The sequence below is a fragment of the Vombatus ursinus genome, unplaced genomic scaffold, assembly GCF_900497805.2.
Source record: "Vombatus ursinus unplaced genomic scaffold, bare-nosed wombat genome assembly UNPS02014820.1, whole genome shotgun sequence".
NCBI lineage: Eukaryota > Metazoa > Chordata > Mammalia > Diprotodontia > Vombatidae > Vombatus > Vombatus ursinus.
In genome coordinates this window covers 3,763,292-3,787,308 of record NW_020954598.1, presented here as the reverse complement: position 1 = coordinate 3,787,308, position 24,017 = coordinate 3,763,292, and the positions used below count along the sequence as shown (strand labels likewise).

The window sequence follows — 24,017 nt, the reverse complement described above, 5'->3', positions numbered from 1 at the left end:
TAAGTGCTGGTTGGCTGACAGACTGACTCGTTGCTGATATTTTAACAATTGCCTTTCTGCTTTTTGTGAAAGGACCCTCTAGGATCTTTTTTGCTTTATTCTTCTGTGTGTGTGTGTGTGTGTGTGTGTGTGTGTGTATAATTTAAAAATAATATATTCATATACATGTGTATGTATCTATATATATACATACATACATACATAAAAATACACACACATATTTTTTTTAATCAATTCTTGATTGCCTTTAAAATTGTATTATTTCCAGCATGAATGCCTTATTGATGTTTGTGGTCAAGCCCAGCTACTCTTTGTCTGCTGAAACATCAACACCATTTCTTCACATAATAAATGTAGAACATTATCATATAATATTATAAATATTACATATTATGAATATAGGACATCCTGAGGTGTTAGGAGCCCAAAGCAGCTCCACAATGAGACTGGAAGATGATAGGAAGACTGGCAGGTCATCTCTGCTTTCTACCTACTTGTACAATATTAAAAATATAATAAGAAATAAGATAAAGGTAGAATATCTGCCTTGAGTGCTGATTGAATGAGATGCACTATATTTAATAGAGAGGTAATGTGGTGTGGTAAAAGGAGCCCCATACTCAGAATTAATTGAGACTTGGGTTTGAATCTTAGCTCCAAACTCACTAGTTATATAATCCTATATGATCCTTTATCGTTTATTTTACCTCTACAAGTGTCAGCTCTTTCAGCTGTAAAATTGGGAGATATAATATTTGTATCATTTATCTCTTAAAGTTGTTGTATATAATTTAAAAAAGAATTCATTGTTACCATTATTATTATTGCTATAGTTAACCATGGAAAATGTGAAATTAAGAAAATTACTTAACGGTTAAAAAGATAACTTTTTTATTGAGAAAAAAAATGTGGGATGGAGGTAATTTAGCCTGAGTTACGTAGATAATTGCTTCTATTTCTTTGTATGTTGTGGTCAGAATCAACCTATTTCCCTATAAACACAGGAGACATACTCCCAGAATAGGAAGTTCCACCAAAATGAAGAAAGATCTCAGAAAGCCAATAAGAGGGTATGATCAAACTTAGCAGATTTTGGGCTAATAGCAAGCCGTGACTTTCATGGCTCAAAATGGAAACTAGACACCTTTTTGGTTTCCTTTTCCTCTGCCACAGAAATGATATAACTTCTATTCCAGATGTTGTTCTTTGATATTGCATATAACTTAATCCAAGTTATCTCTGAGCACTCTGAAGTCAAAATAAATCAGGCCCAATTCAATTTACAACAGCACAGCCTTTTAAATGAAAGAGCAGTCACAGGAAAATTGATATTAATTTTTGGCTTATTACCCAACAAGACTGTCTGAAATAAAGTGATAAAACAAAGATAAAAGAACACCACCTTCCTTGAAAGGAGAAGGAACCTTTTAGATACTTATCTTGAAGTCCTCTGAGGAGCATTAATAGAGAAACAGAGAGAGAACTGGAATGACCAAAATAATAACTTATATTTATGTAACCACCAGGTCAAAGCTCTTTATCTATTTAATCTCATTTGAGTTTCGTAACAACGCTATGAAACAGACAGTCCAGATATAAGCATATCATGCAACCACACACATAGTAAGGACCAGAGCTGCGAGTCCAACCATGCATGCTGCAAAGAATTGAGTGCTGAATCTAGAATTCCAAGCCATGAGTTCAAATCCAAGAGCCACCCCCGTGACAGGGAGTAAGCTATTTAACCTGTCTGTGCCTCAGGTTCCAAGGAAACAATCTGTTATTGTTCAGTTATTGTTCAGTCATATCCAACTCTTCATGACCCCATTTGGGGTTTTCTTGGCAAAGGCACTTGGAGTGGTTTGCCATTTCCTTCTCCAGCTCATTTTACAGATGAGGAAACTGAGGCAAACAGGGTTAAATGACTTGCCTAGGGTCACACAGCTAGGAAGTGTCTGAGGCCAGACTTCCTGAGGTCTTCCTGACTCCAGACCCAGCATTCTAACCACTGCACCATCTAGCTACCCAAGGACTTTGGTAGCATTTATACAATGCTTTAAATACATGATTTTGTTTATTTTATTATTAATGTGGCAATAATAATAACTGGCATTTGTGTAGTGCTTTAAGGTTTGCAAACCACTTTACAAATATTGTCTAATTTTATCCTTACAACAGCCCTAAGGGGTAGATGCTTTTATTATCCCCACTTTACAGATGATAAAACTGAAGCCGACAGAGGTTAAGCAGCTTGCCTAGGGTCACAAAGCTAGTAAGTGTCTGGGTAGGATTTGAACTCAGGCTCAGGTCTTCCTAAATCCAGATCCAGCACTCTGTCCATTGCACCAATTAGTTGCATAATATGGTTAATTAATTTTATAGTTTTTTCTAATATTAAATCAACCCTGACATGTTGTTAAAGACTCTTTGCTCATTTTTTAAAAAAATTTTTGCATCTGTGTTCATTAGATATTAATTTAAAGTTTTCTTTCTCTGTCTTGATTCTTCCTGGTTTATATATCCAAACCATATCTTTGTCATAGAAGGAATTTGGTAAGATCCCTTCTTTTGCTATTTTTGCAAATAATTTATGTAATATTGGGATTAATTATTCTTAGAATGCTTGGTAGAATTCTTTTAATCTATCTGGTCCTGGAAGGTTTTTTCCCCGCTTTGGAAGCTCATTTGTGGCTTGTTCAAAGTCTTTCTCTGAAATTGGGTTGCTTAAATTCTCTATTATTTGTTGTGTTAATTTAGGTATTTGATTTTCTAAAATTGCTTCAAGCCTAGAATGGATCCACCCATGGCAGAAGTTCCAAACTTTACTTGTCCAATACAAATAGAAGAACGAGATGAGGTCTCTATAAGAGGCGGCACTTGAACTGAACTTGGAAGGAGATTAGGGGCTTGAAGAGATGATGGAGATGGAGAGTGTTCTGGGCATGAGAGACATCCAATGCAAAAGCACAGAGAGTGTTGTGCAAGGGAGCCATAAGCAAGTCAGTTTGGCTGGAATGTTGAGTGTGTGACAGGGAGCATCGAGAGAATAAGTCAGAAAAGGTGAGTGGGAGCCAGATTCTCTACGTGATCAGGTATCCACGGAAAACCCAGAGGGTTAGTCTGTTTGAACCAAGCCCATGAAAGTAATAGGAGCAGATGGGTAGGGCTTGAGGACAGAGTTAACAGCTCAGAGATTGAGCCTACCCCAAGGAAGGATTATTCACAAACATATGTATGTATGTACATGTGTATGCATGCATAAGTGCATTTGCACACATGTATATGCATTGTATATGTGTATATATTGTGTGTGCATTGTGTATGTATATAGATGTATGTGTATAAATGTGTATGCACAAATAATTTTGTAACTTCCTGTAGTTCCATTTAGCAGCACATGATTAGGAATACAGGAATAATCCAATACTGGGGTTTTATGAGGTGTGATCAGTGATAGGATAAGGGAATCATACATACATCTACATACATACTTGCATATAGTAAATATACCACACACGTGGTATATTAATGAAAAATCTTCAACAGGTCCAGCAATGCTAAAGTGAACAAAGTTAGAGATCTCCTCAAAGTCCCCAGAACGTAGCTCCTGGATTCTCCCAAACCCTCAGAATAATTCAGTATATGATGAATATATTTTATTTACGCTTTTTCAATACTCTGCTTTTGCTGAGATCCTTTGTTTCCTTATCCTGAAATGCCCCTTGCCTCTCATCCCCTATCTTTCTAAGTCTGACCCATTCTTCAAGATCCAGTTTAAATGTAAACTTCTCTATGAAGCCTTTCTTGATTATTTCTAAACTTCTATTGCACTTACTATACAGACTGTTTAAGGAAAGCTTACTTATAACTTTCCAGCAAAGAATGGTTAAAAATGATCTGGGATAGGTGATTTACTGTGAAGGAACACTTGTTACTAGTGAGATTTGTGATCTGGAGCAAGCCATTTTACTTTTCTGGGCCTCAGTTTCCTTATTTGGAAATCATGGTTGTATGGCTCATCTCCCACACTCAACCATAATCTCCTCAAGGAAAGTTTTATCTCTGTAGCCTCAGTGTCTAGAATGGTGGCTTGTGCATGATAATAAATAGTGAAAAAATAGCTATTGAATGAATGAACACATGAATAATTGTCTCCTATATCTGAGGAGCCACGAGGCATGCTGAGAGAGGAAAAGAGGGAATAAGCATTTGTATAGCACCTACTATGTGCCAGACACTGTGCTAAGCACTTTACAAATATTATCTCTTTGGAATCTCACATCCTTATGAGGTAAATGCTGTCATTATTTCCATTTACAATTGAGGAAACTGAAGCTGAGGTTAAATGACTTGCCCAGGATCACACAGCTGTGTCTGAGGTTGGTTTGAACTCCACTCTTCCTGATTCCAGACCCAGCACTCTATCCACTGTGCCACCTGGCTGCCTGTAGAGAGCCAACTAGGAAAGCAGCTAGCACAGTACACAAGATTGGAACCTTCTCAATTAGACGATAAGCCTCTTTAAGGCAGAAGCTATCTTTTATACCTTTTCCCTAACCACCAACACCTCTCACAGAGCCTTGCACATAGCAGACATTCAGTAAATATTTTCCCCCCTCACTGCTGATTAATAATTTACAGCATGTACAAGTACATTCAATTCAACAAACATTTATTAAGCACCGATTCTGTTCAAAGCACTGTGCCAGACACGGGAGAGATAAAAAGCTTAGATAAGACAAAGCCTCTGCCTGCTCAGATCTGACAGCAAACTTGACTTTGATTCCTGGTGAAATTCTAAAATGTTCAATTTTTAAAATGCTTAATGAACAACTAGAAAATGAAACAATGATCACAATGGGCAAACATAGCTTTAACAAGAAAAGGTCATGCCAGACAAACCTTATTTCCTTTTTTGACAAGCTTAATAAACTGATCTGTCAGAGGAATGCTGTTAAGACTTTCACTAGATTTTGGCAAAGCATTTGATAAAGCATCACATGCTATTCTTATGGAAAAGATGGAGTGTTGTGGGTTAGATGAATAGGATAGTTAGATGGGTACAGAACTAGCTGACTGTTCAGATTTAAGAAATGGTCATTAATGTTGGTACGTCAGCTTGGAAGAAGATCTCCCGCATAGTGGCCAAGATGCAGGATTGGCCCTGTGCTGTTTAGCATTTTAAACAATGATTTAGCCCCTAAAGGGATAGAAGGCATGCTTATCAGATTTACAGATGACGAAAAGCAAGGAAGGATAGCTAACACACTAGATGACAGAAAGAAGATCCAGAAAGATTTTGACAGGCTAGAACAACAGGTTAGATCTAAAAAGATGAAATGTAATAGAAGTAAGTGTCAAAACAATCAATTTCACAAATACAAGATGAGAGAGTCATGGTTTGATAGCTGGTTGTCTGAAAAAAAGATCTGGGTGGAGGTAGTTAATGTAATACAAGCTCAATATGAGTTATCAGTGTGATATGGCAGCTAAAAAAAGCAACACCATCTTGGGCTAAATTAATTGAGTCATAGCTTCTAGGAATAAGGATGCAATAGTTCTTCCATACTCTGTCTGGGTCACCTTGCTCATCAATGATAATACTATGATTGTATAGGATACATTTCTCTGTATCTTCTTTCTTGTCCTCTCTTGCCCCTTCCCTTCTTACTTATTTAAAAACAGGTACCCCCCAGAAGAAACTCAGGTTAGACTCTAGGGCAAATTATTTGGGGCTTGTCTCATGTTTGCTCTGTCCCCCCAACTCCAGTATGAACTAAAAACACAGTACAGCTAGAGAGATGGGCAACTCCCTGGTCTCCAATGTAACATAGAAGCCCAGAGTCTCAGAGTTGGAAGAGAAATCAGAGTGCATCCAACCCAAGATATATCTATACAAGAATTCCCTCCACATCCTCCCAGATAAATGGGAATCCCACCTTGGCTCAAAGACCTGTAGTAAAGAGAAACCTTCTACCTTCCAAAGCAGCCTACTCCATCAGGGACATCTCCAACCAAGTACACTTCCTATTTTATATGGCAAGCTTTTAAATACTTGAATGCAGCCATCATGTCCACTCTGACATGATGTTCTCTGGGCCAAACACCTCTAGTTCCTTCAGTCAATCATGATCTTGAGGCCCTTCTCTATCCTGGTTTTCCTCTTATGTCCCCTGGCCACCTAATCAATGTCCTTCCTAAAATGCAGCACCAGACCTGAATGCAACATTTCTTCCCCGTGTGATCTGATCAGGGCATAATACAGCCTTCAGTGTGGGTAGCAATGAGTGTAGCATGAGATACTGAACCACCCACATAAAATTAGCACTTGAAAAAACTTCGAGCTTGTATATTGGAAATACAAGAGGATTATGAATTTAAATACTTCCATCCTTCCAAAACAATCAGATATAAACTACAACAAAAAACTATAAGAAGTCTACATATTAGTGGTGGCCACCTAATCTACCAAGGCTTCCGACACGCTATTACACAGACATCCTTGTACCCATAAAATAAGACACGTGAATGCCATAATATATAACACATATGTAGTCTGAGCATACAAAGCATACTTAACACATGCAATACAGCACAAAACATACATTCCCACAGACAATAGACTCACTTACCATCACTGTAATCAATGGGTGTATAGGATCCAAGGAAAAGGGAAGCTGCAAAGCTACTAACCAAAGCGATTCTCTGTAAGAGAAACAGCACAATGAAGGGTGACTCATCACCAGACCTAACCTTGAGCAAGTGAACATTTTCTTTTCTTTTCAAGCAAACATTTTAAAAAACATCATTCAAACGTGAAGGACCTAAAATTACCAAGTGCCACCTTTGACCCCTTAGCAAAAATCCCAAGCGATGCCAGCCCTTAGTCTTATGGATGAGAACACTTCAAGGCATATCAAACAGCAGACAAGGGAGTCCTGGGAGGAAAACCAGTAAGGTCTTTGAAGCTTGGAAAGACACCAATCCCTTCAGTTTCCTGACTTTATCACGCTGCCAAGTTCAATTAAAACAAGTTATTGAGAAAGGGAAGGTGATTTTCCTATCAGGTTCCATCTCTCAATGGCTGTTGGCTCTCCTGTTTCACAACATCTCTCCTCTGTGCAACCCGCTTTAAATCTGGTAATGAGAGACTTCTAGGGACACAGGATGAACATCCACTAAATTCATAGCAAACACTTTGCACAGGCTGTCATCTGTGCGTAGAAGGTGCTCTCTCTTTGCCTTAACCTTTTAGGACCCCTGGTTTCCTTCGAGATTCAGCTCAGAAGCCACCTTCTTTTTTTTTCCTTTTTTTTTTTGGCTATTTAATGGGTTAAGTGACTTGCCCAGGGTCACACAGCTAGTAAGTGTTATGTGTCTGAGGTCGAATTTGAACTCAGGTCCTCCTGAATCCAGGGCCGGTGCTCTATCCACTGCACCACTTAGCTGCCCCTGGAAGTCACCTTCTTTAGGAAGCTTTTCCTAGGCTCCCCAGGTGTTGGCACCTTCCCTCTGAGACTACCTTTCATCTATTCCAGATGTGTCCTGCCTATAGCAATCAATTTCCTCATTGCTTCCCCCATTAGAATGTAAACTTCTTGAGGGCAGGAACTTATATTTGTTTTTTTTTCCCTTGTATCCCCAGGGATTAGGACAGAGACTAGAGCAGAACAAGTACTTAACAAATCCTGATTGAGACAAAATTCACACTATCACTTCTATGGAATTTCTAAAGAAATAACAATCTCTCTATCTATCTATCTATCTATCTCCATCTCTCTGTCTGTCTCTGTCTCTGTCTCTGTCTCTGTCTCTGTCTCTCTCTCTCTCTCTCTCACACACACACACACACACACGCACAAAACTCCTTTATTTCAAATGCTGGTGTAATGACTTTCTATGCTATATGGTCCTATGAGGATGCTCAGATTTGTGACAGACAGTAGTATTCCTTCCCTTTACTCCCCACAAAGCCCACCTCAGCTCTCGACACAGAATTTAGAAGGTTTGGCACCTTTTCCCAAAGCATAAGTTACCAACTAATTCAGAAGAGCAGTCTGTCATCCTGAATAGTTAAATAATAAACTCTATGTTAATTTTGAAGATTAAAAAGGCACTTTGGTTTGAAATGAGCTAATCATTTTATAATTATGACTTAGAGATCAAAATAACTAGGAAATGTGTTGAGCTGATTCATATGCAACTTTTAAGTGCCTGATTTTAGCTACTGCAGGTCTAGCAGTTTAGCTGGGCTTCTGGCTCTGTCTACACCACAGTGAGGAAGGGTGTGGATAAGGTTTTTGGAGATTCAAGACATAGTTTCTTTCAAGCTTTCAATGAAGAGCTAACTGAGATGGCCCTATTCAGTGGGAAGGGAAAGGAAAGGAAAGAAGAGGAGAAGAGAGGACAGGAGAGGAGAGGAGAGGACAGGACAGGACAGGTGAGGAGAAGAGAGGACAGGAAAGGAGAGGAGAAGAAAGGAGAGGACAGGAGAGGAGAGGACAGGAGAGGAGAGGACAGGAGAGAAAAGAAAAGGAATGAGGAAAGGGGAAAGGAAAGAGGAAAGGGGAAAGGAAAAGGAAAGGAGAATTTATTAAGAGCCTACTATGAGCCAGGCAAATTGGCTTTAAAAATATTACCTCATTTTGTCTTTTCAATAATCCTAGGAAATAGTGCTAATATTATCCCCATTTTACCTCTGAGGAAACCAAGGCCAACAGAGGTTAATTGATTTGTTCAAAGTGATACAGCTAGTGAGTGTCTGAAGCCAGATTTGAATTCAAGTCCTTCCTGACTCTAGATCCAGCCCGGTATTTACTGTGCCACCTAACTGCCTCATGCTGGGCATTGATGGGTCATTCATAAGAATAAGTAACATGAATGAAGACTAAACGGCACATTGGAAAAATGGCTGGATTTGGAAATGACCTGGATGTGAATCTCTGCTCTGCCACTTACTACCTGTATGACTCTGAGCAAAGGGGTTTCTGGGCCTCAGTTTCTTCATCCCTGAAATGAAGGAGTTAGACTAGATCAGAAACTGTTCACTTTTTTGTTCATGGGCCCCCCTGGAGTTCAGGTGAAGCATTTGGATCCCTTTTTAGAATAATTTTTTTCATTTCAGAAATAATTTTAAATGTATAAAACAAAATACATTACAAAAGAAATTACAAAAACAACCCCAGTTATATCAAAATAAAGAGGTCATTTTTTTTCTCATCCAAGTTCTTAGACCCACTGAAATCAATCCATGGACCTTTTGGAGGGTCCATGGAGCCCAGATTAAGAACCCCTCCAGGGTCTCTTCAAGCTCTTTAGCTATGATGATATGATAATATATAAAGAACAGGACCCCAGATCTCCAGATCTGGTATTGTCACAACTGCCCTGCTCTGCGTAACAAAGCCAACACCTATGATGGGTGAAGAAGAGTATGCTGGATTTGGAAGAGTTCAAGTATGGGTCTTCCATGACCTTGATGGTGACATCCATGTCTATGCCACAGAATTGTTAGGATCAAGTGAGGTCATGTCTACAAAACTGCTCTGTAATCATAATCATAAACATAAGTGCAAAATGTTGTTGAATTTTACACCTTCTCTAGTCTACTTTGCCACACAACATAAAAAGTCAATTCTTTGAGGACAGGGGGATGTTTCCTTTTTCGTCTGTGTATCCCCAGATCCCAGCCCGGCACTAAATAGTAACTGCTTTAACAATGCTTGTGGAAATGAAGAAAAGTTATACAGAGGATGTGCTATTAGCCACTAAATAGCATTTTCATTTTTGCAAGTGACTATTTTTAGCACCTATGTTTGGCATGCATTTTTTTCTAAAGATAAATAGGACAGAAGGGTTTTCATTAGTGCCTTTCAATAAAAGACATGGATGTTGAACCAACCTCGGTTTGTGAGTAGGCATCGGGATTCTCCTTGAAAATCTTTGCTATCTGGTTTCCTGTAAAACGCTGAGAAAGAAATGCAAGTGTTTAGAAGAGAAGAGTCAATAATCATTAACTCTATGTAATGAGTTCAGTCCAATGCACTCTTGATGCTTAATTTGTCTGATGTGCAATGGAAACTGGCCCCCAGCAGATAATTGACACTAAGCAGACAGTCATGCATGCTCCTGTGATGGAAAAAGGAAGACTGAGAATGAGCATCACGTTTCGCAATGCATACCTCAGAAATGACAGTTCTATGGAATGAATCACACTTACTACCTGCCCCAAACCCAAGACAGTTCAGTGGCTGTCTCTGATTCCTGAAAAGAGCCTTACCAACCAACATATGTGGCTCAGTAGAATGGTGAAGGGATATCATCAATCCAAAGATAACCATAGCACCTTCTTAAAAATTATTTTTCCCCAGTTACATGTACAGACAATTTTTAACCTTCATTTTTTAAAAATTTTAAGTTCCAAATTTTTTCTTTCTCTCCCTCACCACCCTCCTCCCTGAGACAGTAAGCAATTTGATATAGGCTATACATGTTCAATCATGCAAAACATATTACCATATTAGTCATGTTGTGAAAGAAGATACAGACCCAAAGGGAAAAAATATGCAAAAAAATGCAGAAAGCACAGCACCTTTTTAAGACACAGATTCTCAGTCCTACAGGTATTCAAACATAAGTTACTTAACCTGTTTTAAAGAAGTGCCAATTCCTTCGAGGAAGAATAAACAAGACTTCCTCAGATGCTTAAAGAGAGTTTGTGATAACCTAGCTGAACCAGAGCATGCATTCTGTTTAACAAGGAGACACTGCCATACTTATGGACACAAAAAAAGGGGTAGCCCCTCTACCCACAAAAATAAATTAACTTGTGTCAGCTAGGTGGTATAATAAATAGAGGGCTAGACCTGGAGTCAGGAAGACCTGAGTTCAAATCCAGTCTCAGATACTTACTAGCTGGCTGTATCACTCTGGGCAAGTCACTTAACCTCTGTCAGCCTCAGTTTCCTTGTCTGTAAAATAGGAATAGTAATAGCACTTCCCTCAAAGAGTTTTCATAAGGATCAAATGGGAACATGTGTATAGCTTTTTGCAAACCTTAAAGAACTACATAAATGTTAACTATTACAAAAGAACAGAAAGCTGGCTAATCTAGAAATATAAAGAGAAGTGTGTTCTTATCTCCTCAGGCTTTGCAAATTAAAGGCCCAGTGTTAAACTGACAGAAACAAAGAAGGAGCAGAGTATCCCCCAAAAAGACTTCATGTGGTCCAGTGGAAAGAACACTGGCTCTGTAGTGAGAGGACCTGAATTTACATTCCACCTCTGATGCTTTCCACCTGACTGATCCTGAGTATTCCATATACATTTGTACATACATGCAAGCCTGTATATGGATATTAGATATGTATATATGTATAAATTTCCCCCAGTTACATGTTAAAAAACTTTTTTTAAAGTTTTGAGTTCCAAATTCTATTCTTCTTTGCCTCTTCTCCTGAGATGGTAAGCAATCCAGTACAGGTTATACAATGTCATGAGCATTCCATTTAACCTCAACCTCAGTTTTCTCAACTATAAAATGGTAGGGTTGACATAGACTAGGTGACCTTTGAAATCTCTACATGTCTGAGTCTATGAACCATAGCTTCCTATCAGCAAGTCGAGATACTCTAGGTAATCTGCAGAGTAATCTCCAGGTGACCACCTCCTTACTAGCACTGCTCTGAGTAAACAGTTTAGTGCCTACAAAGGAACTGGACACCTTAATTGAATTTGGGAGTTCTATTTAAAAAACAGCATTTGCCTTCAGAGTTTCCTAAACATCCCTCAATGGGGCTAGGCAGGAGCACTTATATCCTGAGTATCCTGGCAGGGATCTTGGCTGAGGTTGTTTACTTCTAGGGTATCCTAAACATCATCAGAGGTCTAGGTAAGGGAGCATTTATACTGGGGTCATTGGTTAGTGACTAGAACTTATTGATTAACAGGAATGGTAAATACAAACAAAGCAGCTATCTATACAGGGATTCAATGGTCACATAAATGCATTCAAGTGGGGCCATCTCCAGTCATCCTTATCTACATCTTGCCACTGGACCCAGGTGGCTCTGGAGGAGAAGTGAGGCTGGTGACTTTGCACAGCCCTCCCTCACTTAAATCCAATTCACTTGCAAGTCATGGCATTACCTTCCTGATGTCATGGTCATCTTTGAGAACAAAAGACAAACAATAACCGCAGCAATCAATAAATATTTATTAAGTAACTACCTACTATGTGCCAGGTACTATGCTATGCACTGAGGTTACAAAAAATGGCAAAAGACAGTCCTTACCCTCAAGGAGCTTGCAATCCAAAATGAAAGACAACATACAAACAAACCTATACAAGTCAAGCTATATATAAGATAAATAGGAAATAATTAAAAGAAGGAAGGCACTAGAATTAAGAGGGGTTGGGGAAGGCTTGCTGTAGAATATAGGATTTTAGTTGGGACTTAAAGGAAGCCAGGGAGATCAGTTGTTAGAGCAGAAGAGGGAGAGCATTCCAAGTATGGGGGACAGCCACAGGAAATGCCCAGAGATGCTAGATAGGAGTGTCTTATTCATGGAGCAGACAGGAGGGCAGTGTCACTGGATTGAAAAGTATGTGTTGGGGAGTAAGGTCTAAGAAGATTGGAAAGGTAGGAGGCAGCTAGGTAATGGGATTTGAATGCCAAGTAGAGCATTTTATACTCTCTTCTGCAGGCAATAGGGAGCCACGGAAGTTTATTCAGTAGGAGAGTGATATGAGTGCACCTGTGCTTTAGGATTATCACTTCAGTAGATGAATGGAGGACACTTTCAAATTGGGAGAGACTTGAGACAGGCAGACCCACCAGCAGGCCATTATAATCATCCAGGTATAAGGTGATAAGGGTCTGTACTATGGTAGGAGCATTGTCAGAGGAGAGACGGGGGCATATTTAAGAGATGATGCAAAGGTGAAGTTGGCAGGCCTTGGCAACAACTTGAATATGGAAGATGAGGGATAGTGTAGAAGAGTCAAGGACAACCCCTAGATTGAGAGCCTGAGGGACTGGGAGGATGGTGTTGCCCTCTCCAGTAATAGGGAAGGTAGGAGTGGAGGGATGGGGATTTGGGGGAAAAGAAAATAAGTTCAGTTTTGTTGAGTTAAGATGTCTACTAGACATCCAGTTCAAGATGTCAGAAAGGCAGTTGGAAATTCGAGATTGTAGGTCAGCATAGAGATTGAGGCAGGATAGGTGGATTTGAGAATCATCAGCATAGAAATGGAAATTAAACTCATGGGAGCTGATGAGACCACCAAACGAAATAGTATGGAGGAAGAAGAGAAGAGGATCCAGGCAGAACCATGAGGGATACCTCTGGTTACAGGGTGTGATGTGGAGGTGGATCCAGCAAAGGAGACAGAGAAGGTAGGAGCAGTCAGAGAGGTAGGAGGGAAACCAGGAGAGAATGGTGTCTCAAAAAACCAGAGAGAAGGGAGTATCAAGGAGGAGACAGTGATCAACAGTGCCAAAGGCTGCAGAGAGGTCAAGGAGAATGAGGATGGAGAAAAGGCCATTGGATTTGGCAACTGGGATCAATAGCAACTTTGGAGGGAACACTTTTAGTGAATGATAATGTCATAAGCCAGATTGTAAGGCGTTAAGATAAGAGTGAGAGGAGAGAAAGTGGAGGTACCTATTGTAGACAGCCTTTTTCTAGGAGTTTAGCTACAAAGGGCAGAAGAGATATAGGATGATAGTAAGCAGGGATCAAATATGGGTTTTTTCAGGATGGGGGAGACATGGGCTTGCTTATAGGCAGTAGGAAAGGAGCCAGGAGAAGGGGAAAGACTGAAAATAAGTGAAAGAGTGGTGATGACAGAGGGGGCAATCAGGTGGAGGAATGGCATTGCTTGAACAAGGAGAGGGGTTAGTCTTGGTAAGGAGTAAGGCCACTTCATCGTGTGAGATGGGGTGAAGGAGCAGAGAATGGCAGAAGATACCTGAGTGATAGGAGATGAGGAATAGGGGACAAGAGGAAAGTTCACAGCAAATTTTACAGATTTTTTCCTATAAAGTATAAGGCAAAGTTCTCAGCTGAGAGAGTGGGGGAAGAGAGCACCACCGGAGGTATGAGGAGAGATGAAAAGGGCCATTGTGGAGAGTGGTTGATATGGGAGTTGATATGGGAGATATAGTAGGATTGCCTAGCAGTAGTGAGGGCCCAGTTGAGGCTACTCTACATAAATTTATAGTGGACCCTGGGGTATTCACCACCTTCATTCAGTAACATGTGTGTAGGAGCAAAGGCAACAAATGGTAAGAGTGATCCAAGGCTAAGAGTTGGATGGACATAATTGGTGATGTGAGAAGGGGGCTAGGGACCCGAGAGAGGAGGACAGTATAGAGTTGAATTGGTTCACCAAGGAGTAGAGATGTGGAGAAGAGGAAAGAAAGGCTAGCACAGTGGAGATGGCCTGGAAGAGAATTGAGGGGTCAATTAGAGGTCACAGTATGCATGAAAAATAGGATTTTGTAAGGCAGAGGAAGAGGTGAAAAGCCAATAGACTATGGTTGGACAAGAGGATTTCAGAATTCATGAATATAGAGGGGGAATATTCATGGGTGAAGGTAAGATCAAGGGCATGGCCGTCTCTGTGTATAGCTGAGGTGGAGTGGATGAGTAGTAGCTCATGGAAAGTGAATAGGTTGAGGAACTGAATGGTTAGGGTACATGAGAAAGATCATATGTATTTTGAAGGCCCCTAGGTTGAGGGCAAAAGTAGGGTAGGAGAGGAAAATTGTAAGCCTGGTATCAGACTCATTGAAGAAGGAAAAGGAGTGAACTGGGAATCTGTAGATAACAACTATCAGGATTTTGATTAGGTGATAGCTATGAACAGCATGAACCTCAAAGAAAGAGAAGTTAACAACTGATGGAGGAAAGGAGAACCTGGAAGTGACAATGGGGAACAAGGAGTATTCTGAAGCTCCTACTTTCAACCAGTGAGCCGAGGAGAATGAGTAAAGGTGCAGCCAATACCTGGAAAGGGTGGCAAGGGATGCTGTGTCATCAAAGTGAAGATGTGTGCTTAGGGGCTCCTCAGAGATCACAAAACAGCGAATGAGGGCCACTAACGATAATAGCTGAAGTCCATATAGCACCTACTGTGTGCCAGGAGCTTAGTAAATATATCATTTGATCCTCACAACAACCCTGTGAGTTAGGCACTATTATTATCCCCATTTTACAATGGAGGAAATAGGCAAACAGAAGTTAAGAGGCAGACAGAGGTTAAATGACTTGCCCAGCATCACACAATTGGTAAATATCTGAGGTTGGATTTGAACTCAGGTCTTCTTGCCTGCAGGCCCAGTATACCATCCACCACACCACCTAGCTCCCTAAGAGCTACAGCAGAAGGGAATGAATAAACCTTCTTCCTAGACAGCTAAGAATTTAAAGGGCCAGGGCTCAAAGTGTTGGGTGATAATAAGCAATATACAATGTGACCCGGAAGAAGCCAGTTTTCTCATCTGTTAAAAAGTGGTGGTTGGGCTAGGTGTTCACTAAGGTCCCTATCAGCTCTAGGATCCCACGTCCCTCTGATATTTTTTGCTCTTTGCAGACCCAAATGATGAGCCTCTTTGTACTGATGGCAAATAGAACTGGCATCCTCCCTTCCTTTGGCAGTGTTCTATTCCTACTAACCTTCTTTCACTTGTTTTGACATCCCCCTGCTCCTAAGGTCATTGATCCACATTGATCCATTGATCCCCATAAGGCCATTGATTACTGATCCTAAGGTCATAGGAGCCACTTATAGAGACCAGTCTGTCACCATGCCATGCTGTGCCTACCTCATAGGCCCGGGACCCAGTGATATCACTGAGATTCTGGGCTCCTTTAACAGCCTTCTCCAAGTTGCAGCATTCCAATGTGGTGCTAGAGTCCATCCAGATGGGGCAGTCAGAGAGTGAGAAAGAGGACTGAAGAAAAAGAAACCACAAATGAAATGATTGTGACAATTAGATCAAAGGTACAAGTCTTTTGAAGGAAACCATCTCAGTAAGGGTGTCTGTCAACAATTAGATAAAAGGCCTGGGCCATTTCATAGGTTCGAGTTTAGGACATACAATACCTCCCTAAGTTCTTTGGATGACAGGCACTCAAAAAATGGTAATGTTCCTAGAGGAGAGAACTGGAAGGTGGTCAAAAGACCCTTGGTCTAGCCCCACCTTTGACACTTGCTCATCGAGTAACCCTTAAGCAAGTCATTTCCCTCCCTGAGCCTGAGCTTCCTTCCTGGAATAATGGAGAGATTCCATAGGATGTCCCCTAGGTTCCCTTTGAGCTCTACTGGTCTATGGTTCTAATACTCTATGAAATCTTCTTTTCTTCTTGGCTTCTTGGCTCCTACCTCTCTCTCTAACTGCCCTTTGTCTTCAATGGCTCCTCCCTACCCTCCCATGGTCTAGAGACATTTCACAAGATTCAATGACCAGCCCTCTTCTTTTCCATCTTTAGCTCTGTGTAAATGACTCCTACATCAACCCTCCCAAAACAAAAAACAACAAATAAGTGGACTCCCCAAAAAACAAATAGAAACATGATCCCAAACCCTTCACTGAGCAATTAGGCTGTGTTTGAGTGTTTTGAGTGGCAAAGCCAGAGCTAGAACCTAAAGTCTTTTGACTTCTCACCAAAGGCTTTTCCTACTACACCATAATACATGAATTTTAAAAAGCCAATGGTCAATCATCTCTGATGTTTCGAGGAGACTGAAGAAGGCTTTAAAATTTCAGGACTCCCCCTACTAGGCCAAGATAAGAAGAAATTCACTGTTCCAATCGAGAGGGGAACAAATGCTGATGCCAATGATAACCATATGATGTTGTTGAACTTTTGTACCTTCACCTCCTTCTGGAACTGAACCACATACTCAACTGTGTCCACACTATAACAATATAACACCGTGTCCACAAAGCAGAGACCGCTCCAAGTTTACATAGTCCACATTTACTATGAGAAAGGGAAGCTACATATTTTATAGTCATTTCTATATCATCTCTATAAATAAGTCCAATAACAATTACCTTGAGTTACAGGGGAAATAAGATCTCTCAAGTTCCTTGTAATTGCATTATAGGACCAGTTAACTGGCAGACCAATAAACTCATTTAAAAGCTGCTATAAAACGGGCTCCGCATATGCAACAACGCCTAAAATGGCACTTTTGCAGCATTCGCCATGCTCTTTTCCTATCAGCAGTGGATAAAAGGCATCGGTTGTTATCCCTCTCACCCTGGCCCATAAAATGAAGCAGAGCAAAGAGCAGAAAGAAGGGAGGGAACCCGGCTGATGAGGTATTTACCTTTAATTGCTGGTGTAAAGGAAGATCAGGAGATAAATTCCTCAGAGTTTGGCAGGCCCCTCTTTTCCAGTATACACTTCCATGTTGCTATAAAAGAGATAAGCAAACAGAAATCTCTTTACTCTTTATTCAAGTGATTTATCAAAAGTGTATCAATCCCCAGAAACATTTGTTGTTCCTAAAAATAATTAAGTTTAGGAAAAAATTCTCCCAGTAATGTGATGTTTCAGAATAGTAGCAATGTGTTCTCAAAGGCTTTGCAGCAAGACATGAACTCAGATGGATCTTTCAAAGCTAGAAAGTACAGGCCTGGTGATGGAATCCATTTCTAATCCAAAAATCAGCCTAGCTAAGGCAGAAAGGCCTAAACTCAAAAGAGTGTCCATCATAATAAATTTTTTTCCAACTCTGTAAATCATGAAGACCATCCACTAGACTGAAAAAAAAAGTGTAATCTACATCAGGGAGAAGCCTAGCATAGTATAAGGAGCCTGGCTCAAGAATAAGAAGACTAGATCTGAATTCCACTCCTGATGCTTACTATCTATGTGACCTTGGGCAAGTCATTTAACTTCTCTTGGTGTCAGTTGTCTCATCTGTGAAATGAGGGGCTTAAGTTGAAATTATGCCCCCAAAGTCACTAAACTCTTCATGTCCTTTGACCCGGCAATGCCACTACTAGACACATGCCTCAAAGAGATTTTTTTAAGTGGGAAAAGACCCATATGTATATAGATATTTATAGTAGTACTTTTTGTTAATGGAAACAGAATATTCATCAACTAGGGAGTAGCTTTACCAATTGTGGTATATAAACATAATGGCATTTTAGGGGCAACTAGGTGGCTCAGTGGATAGAGCTCTGGGTCTGGAGTCAGGAAGACCTAGGATCAAACTCAGACACTACAGGAGTTACCCTGGGCAAATCACTTAAATGCTATCTGCCTCAGTTTTCTCACCTGTAAAAGGGAGGTAATAATAGCCCCTACATCCCAGGGTTACTGTGAGGATAAAATGAGATCATATTTGTAAAAAGGGTAGTACAAATGCTAGCTATTATTATTTTGCCATGAGAAATGAATAAAGAGATGGATTCAGAAGAACCCAGTAGGACTTGCATGAACTGATGCAAAGTACAGTGTGTAGAACCAAGAGAACAATTTATGCAACAAAACAATACTGCAAAGGAAAAAAACTGTGGAGTTAAGAACTCTGGTCAATGAAATGACTATTCATCACTTGCAAAGACCAATCATGAAGCACATTTCCCACCTCCTAGAGATATAGAAAAAGACATACATTTTCAAACATGGCCAATATGTGGCTTTGTTTTGTTTGACTATTATCTATTTGTTATAAGAGAGGACTTTTATTTGGGGGGAGGTGAGAGTTATGCAAGTGGGTAGTAATAGAGATGTTAAAAGAAAAAAATGAAAAAAGTATGTCAATGAATTATTTTTGAAAATACACAGAAGAGAGCAGAAGAAATTCAGAAGGGGACACAGACAGAAATTAGAAATATACTTTTAAAAAAAACAAGCAGTACATGGTGAAGATGCAACTTTTTTGTTCTTTATAATGAGGAAATGTTTGTGTTTGTTGGTATTTGTCAAATTCATAATAATAAATAGGTAAATTTAAAACAAAATCGAGGCCTCTGGATAAACTCTGAGGTTGCTTTCCTGCTCTAGAATTATGATCTTGTAAATCAGTGAAATCATGGGTCTTCCACTATACACACACACACACACACAATTATTCAGAACCTTTATCTCACCATGTAACCTACAGGTATACAGCTACTACCTGTTAGCCAGAATTGCCCACCTATCTGTTAAACACTAAACCAAAGGAGCCTAACTTTTCTTCTTTTATTATCAATTCAGTGCCAGCCAGGAATCTGAAGTGGTTGATTAGATTGGGTTTGGTTTTTTGTACGTGGAATGTCCATCAAATGGAACAAGCTAAGGAGCAAGACCTAGTGAGGGGAGGTTTGGTACAGCCTTAAATAAAGACCTTACCCTAATTGCAGACAAGGTAATTTGGAGGAAATAAACAGTTTCTTGATGTCAAGCCTTTAAAACCCAAAATTTACCCTCCCCTCCCCCAAATTCATCCTTCCTAGTTCATAGGATCATAGGATTTAGAGTTGGAAGGGACTTTGGAGATCACCTGCTTCAACTCCCTCATTTATAAATGAGAAAATGAAGGCTCTGAAAAGTTAGGAATCTTGACTACCGTCACACGGTAGTTGACGGCAATGCCACGTAAGTTGATTTTCATCTAATCTTATTCTCCCCTGTCCCATTCTCTCTATGCCTCTGACTCTTTAAGTGAAATAGTCTAAGAAGTAACCATAAATTCCCCATTTATAAAGACCCAGACCTATGCTGTGTCTATCTTAGATCAGAGAGGTATTAATCCCATTCATTACCACAACTTTATGATGTTGTTTAGGGGATACATAACATGGAGAATAACACATATACCACTAGCCAAACAGTTGCTGGTATGAAATTTAATTACTTGCCTTTTCTTACTTTTAGCTACAAATCTAGCTCTTCAGTTTTTTGGTTCCCCTTATGTCAGATGGCTTACAGCACCTACCTCTCAATTTGCCCATCATGGAACATCTGTACTCCTGGCACTTGCTACAGAATGCAGTCATGAATCGACAGTGATCCAGCTTCTGGCAAAGGGATGCTTAAGACATCTAATACTGTTCTTGCATGAGTTAGCCTAATGACATGTGAACACTCCATTTGGCTGTCTTCACCAAGCTCTGTCCCAATATGGTTAGAAAAAATAATGAAAAGAGTTGTCTTTTATGAACTTTGCTATTATCTTTTCCTCAGTCGGAGGGAAAAACTGATGTTAGATGGTCAATGATTAGGGCGGAAAAGGAGTGTGGAATGGCCAAAATTTCAGTCAAAAACCAAGAGGTCTCCTTGTTGGCTTAGAGTATGCCTAGGATTTTAGAACAGATAAATGTGATTGAGCCAGGGTACCATCCCAGGTAAATCCCAAACTAGCATAAAGATGTTTAGATATTAATATATAATATTATCATGTTATCATTATTACTATAATATTATATATTAATATTTATATAATCATTCGGGAGACTGGGAAAAGGGAGCAGAGTATGGTTGTGAGCTCTATGCCTAAATAGGATTGTGAGGGCCCATCTAGGCCCAGGAAATTTTAAATAATTTGGTTAGAAAGTTTAGGTACCACCTAGCCTGGCATAGTATCATTTTTGCTTTACATCTATTTCTCTACACTTATTTATTTTTATTTATTTTTAATTTTGTATAAATACTTTTCTCTTGAAAATGAACTCTTGTGGACTAGCATGTGTGACAGGAAAAGTAAAATCAAAAGGAAAGAAGGAGGTGGATGTCAGCTTCATTAGGCAGCCAATGCCAATAGCAAAATTAAAAGAAATATAACAGATAGAGAAGAAGACCACTGAACCCAGGGAGACAAGCAGGCTGAAGGATCAAGGTCAAGAGAGGGCATGGTTGGGACTCAGTGATCAATGAAATTAAGAAATTAGCAAGGGAGAAAGATCTGGAATCAAGGGAAAAGTCCCTGGGCCCAGTTCCAAGGATGGTTTGAGGTTCTGGAAAGCTGACACAAGGCCCAGGCTTAGATTCTTTAAAGGGTGTCAGGTACCTGACCCATGATATCTCATTCTCCCAGAGAAATACCTCTACTGAAATGCCATTGCTGAGGGACGATACATGTTCTATACTCAGCCCTTATCGAAGGTTAGTACAATAGGGTGTCATCATCCATGAAACAAATATTTATTTTTCACCTATTATGTGAAAGGTAAGAAGCAACGTGGAATAATGGATAGAGAGCCAACCTTAGAGTCAAGAAGACCCGGGTTGAACGACTTGATGACAAGCCTGAGCAAGTCCTAGTCTCTTAGTGCCCTCAAGAAATACTCTAAAATTGTAAATGGAAAAGCAAGTGACAACCTATACTGGCAGAAGAAATTTTCTCAGTAGGAGGTCCCTATACCAATGATAAATCAATTTCCCCATAAACATGAAAGACATTATGTTAAATTCTCAGAATACAATGATTGGGAGGTGGTGATTTTTGCCTATTGGAGGTCTTTTGGAAAAGGTTAGATGGCCCCTTATAGAGAAGGTTGTATATGGAAGGGATTCTTTTTCAGTTGTACAGTGGATTAGATAGATGCTGAGGTCTCTTCCAACTCTAAAATCATGTGATTTTATGGAAATTAAAAATGACACAATTCTTTCCCTCAATGACCTTATATCCCATAATACTTACTTTGCACAAGTAAGTATCATAAAAGTTAGAATGTGATAGGGGCACAAGAGGAATTTGGATAAAGTTCAAGAAGAAAGTCTGAAGAAGGGAAAAGACCATTTTCACCTTGTGGAAAAACGAAAGACTTAATGGAGGAAATAGTACCTGAGCTGTTTCTTGAAAGAGAAGGGTTTTGACCCACAAAGGTCTGAAGGTGTGTGATCCAGACTTGGAGATGAACTGTACAAATACACAGAGGTTGGGGAGTACGCACCCAGATCCAGGAATAATAATCAATACTCCAGCTTGGCTGAAACATAGAGTCTGTGAATAGAAGTAATGTGAAACATGACTATAGACAAGAAGATTGGAGCCAGCGTATGGGTGGTCTTTGCTGTAAAGCCAAGGAGTTTGTATGTTTTCTGATAGGCATTAGGAAGCCATGGAAGGCTTTTGAGCAGAGGAATGGCATGCCTACTAGAGCATTAGGAAGATTGTTTTGGCAGTGTCGTGAAAGATGGACTGAACAGGATAAGAGACTAAAGGGGGAAAAAAGCACTGGGAAGCTATAATAATAACACAAGTGAGATGTGATTAGGATCTGAACTAGGGTGATGGTAGTATGAATGAAAAGGCAAGGACAAATGTGAATATGTGAAATCACTAAGTCCTGGCAAATGACTGGATGTAGAGTGTAAGTGAGAAGGAAGAGAAAAAAAAACTTTCAGAATCTAAGCCTGGGTAAATGGGACTTCAGTGGTGCCATTGACAGAAATGGTTAACATGGAGTAAGGGACAGGCAGGGAGTGATTAATTGGTTTATGGATGCAGTGAGTTCGAGATGGCCAGAGAATATGCAGGTGATGATTTCAGCCAGGTAGGTGGAGATGCACAAATGGCACTCAGAGCAGCGTTCATGATTAGCTTTATAGATTATTGAGAATAAATATACAAATGTGTGATAAATTCCAACCAGGCACCACAGATTATCTCTGAGGTTACATTTACCTTTGAGTTTAGAAAGATACTAATCATACAAATGATACAAAGCAAAGTAGACACTGCTGAACAGTGTCTACTCACAGACTCTGGAGGAACCACAACTCAAACAGGAAAGTACTAAATTAAAAGACAATAGAAAAGAACTCATGAAGGAGAGTAAACAAGTCACAGAGTCATCCTCAGTTTTCCACCCTTCTCTTCCCTTTCAAGTGTAAAATTGGTGCAAGGGAACAACCCTCTGTGAAAAAGTAACAGCTAGAGAAACAAATGGAGGAATTAGAAAACAATCTCTCCTATGTAGGAGCAGATGAGATTAAGAAAAAAACCCACGGAGCGGCTAGGTGGTGAAGTGGGTAGAGCACCAGCCCTGGATTCAGGAGGACCTGAGTTCAAATCTGACCTCAGACACATAACACTTACTAACTGTGTGACCTTGGGCAAGTCACTTAACCCCATTGCCTAGTCAAAAAAAAAAAGAAAGAAAGAAAAAGAAAAAACCCACCCCCATCCCTGCACCTCCCCTTTGCTTGGTTTTGGTAGCCACTATGGTGCCTGTGGATAACTCTCCAGTGTAGCCATTGACCCTGCTTCATCCATAGCTACAAGATTTTCTCCTGGGACTCATAGGTACAGAGATGTCATGCCAGATGCACTCTCACAGCCCCACCTTTTTCTTTTCAATATAGCCAAAGGCTGTCTTCCAAGTCAGTGAAAGAGGCAGTCTTTGTCTTGCCTTCAACCTCTTCAATTTATCTTTTACCAATCTCTGCCTCTAGGCACCAATCTCACTGGATTCTGACGTCTTGGGTCTTTCTCCAATGAATAGTAGTCTCCCTTAACCCACCCATTATGGGCAAATTAGGTCAGACAGGGTAGCTCCCTTGCTTTAGTCATTATAGGCAAGCCCCTATTAAGAAATGAAGAATGAATGTCAACATAAGAGGAAGCCATTTGAACAGAGTTCCCATATCTTTTGCAAAATTACAGCTACAGATCTGAAGTAAATTTCTGCCTGTAAATTCAGGACAAAAAAAAAAAACCAACACCTCTGAAAATGAATGTATGTTGCTTCTTTTCTACTGTTAAACAATGAAAACTATGTAGCTGAGTCCTTTTTTTTCCCCTCATTACCTGAAAACCTAAAGCCTAATTCAGTGCTCAAATGTAATCATTAGCCTATCTCAGATATAAGCTAGCAACTGCTCCCTTGGCTTCCTTTAGTGACTCTCTGCTCCATTTTTATCCTTGATTGTCCTATTTTATAGTATGTTATTAACAACTACAACAATAATAAAAGCTGCCATGTAGTGTCTTAAGGTTTGCAAAGAGCTTTACAAATATTATCTCACTTGATTATCACAGTGATGCTATGAATGGAAGA

At 39.9% G+C, this 24,017-nt stretch overlaps 1 protein-coding gene across 1 annotated transcript in view; it reads right to left on the bottom strand.

Moving 5' to 3' along the window:
- XYLB (xylulokinase) overlaps positions 1–24,017 on the bottom strand; it is a 222,373-nt gene that overhangs the window by 160,022 nt on the left and 38,334 nt on the right. Inside the window, exons 5-8 of the mRNA XM_027836833.1 lie at positions 17,345–17,431; positions 15,831–15,959; positions 9,902–9,967; positions 6,633–6,705 (exon numbers count right to left, since the gene is read on the bottom strand). Coding sequence (XP_027692634.1) covers positions 6,633–6,705; positions 9,902–9,967; positions 15,831–15,959; positions 17,345–17,431 — 355 coding nt within the window. The remainder of the gene's footprint in view (positions 1–6,632; positions 6,706–9,901; positions 9,968–15,830; positions 15,960–17,344; positions 17,432–24,017) is intronic.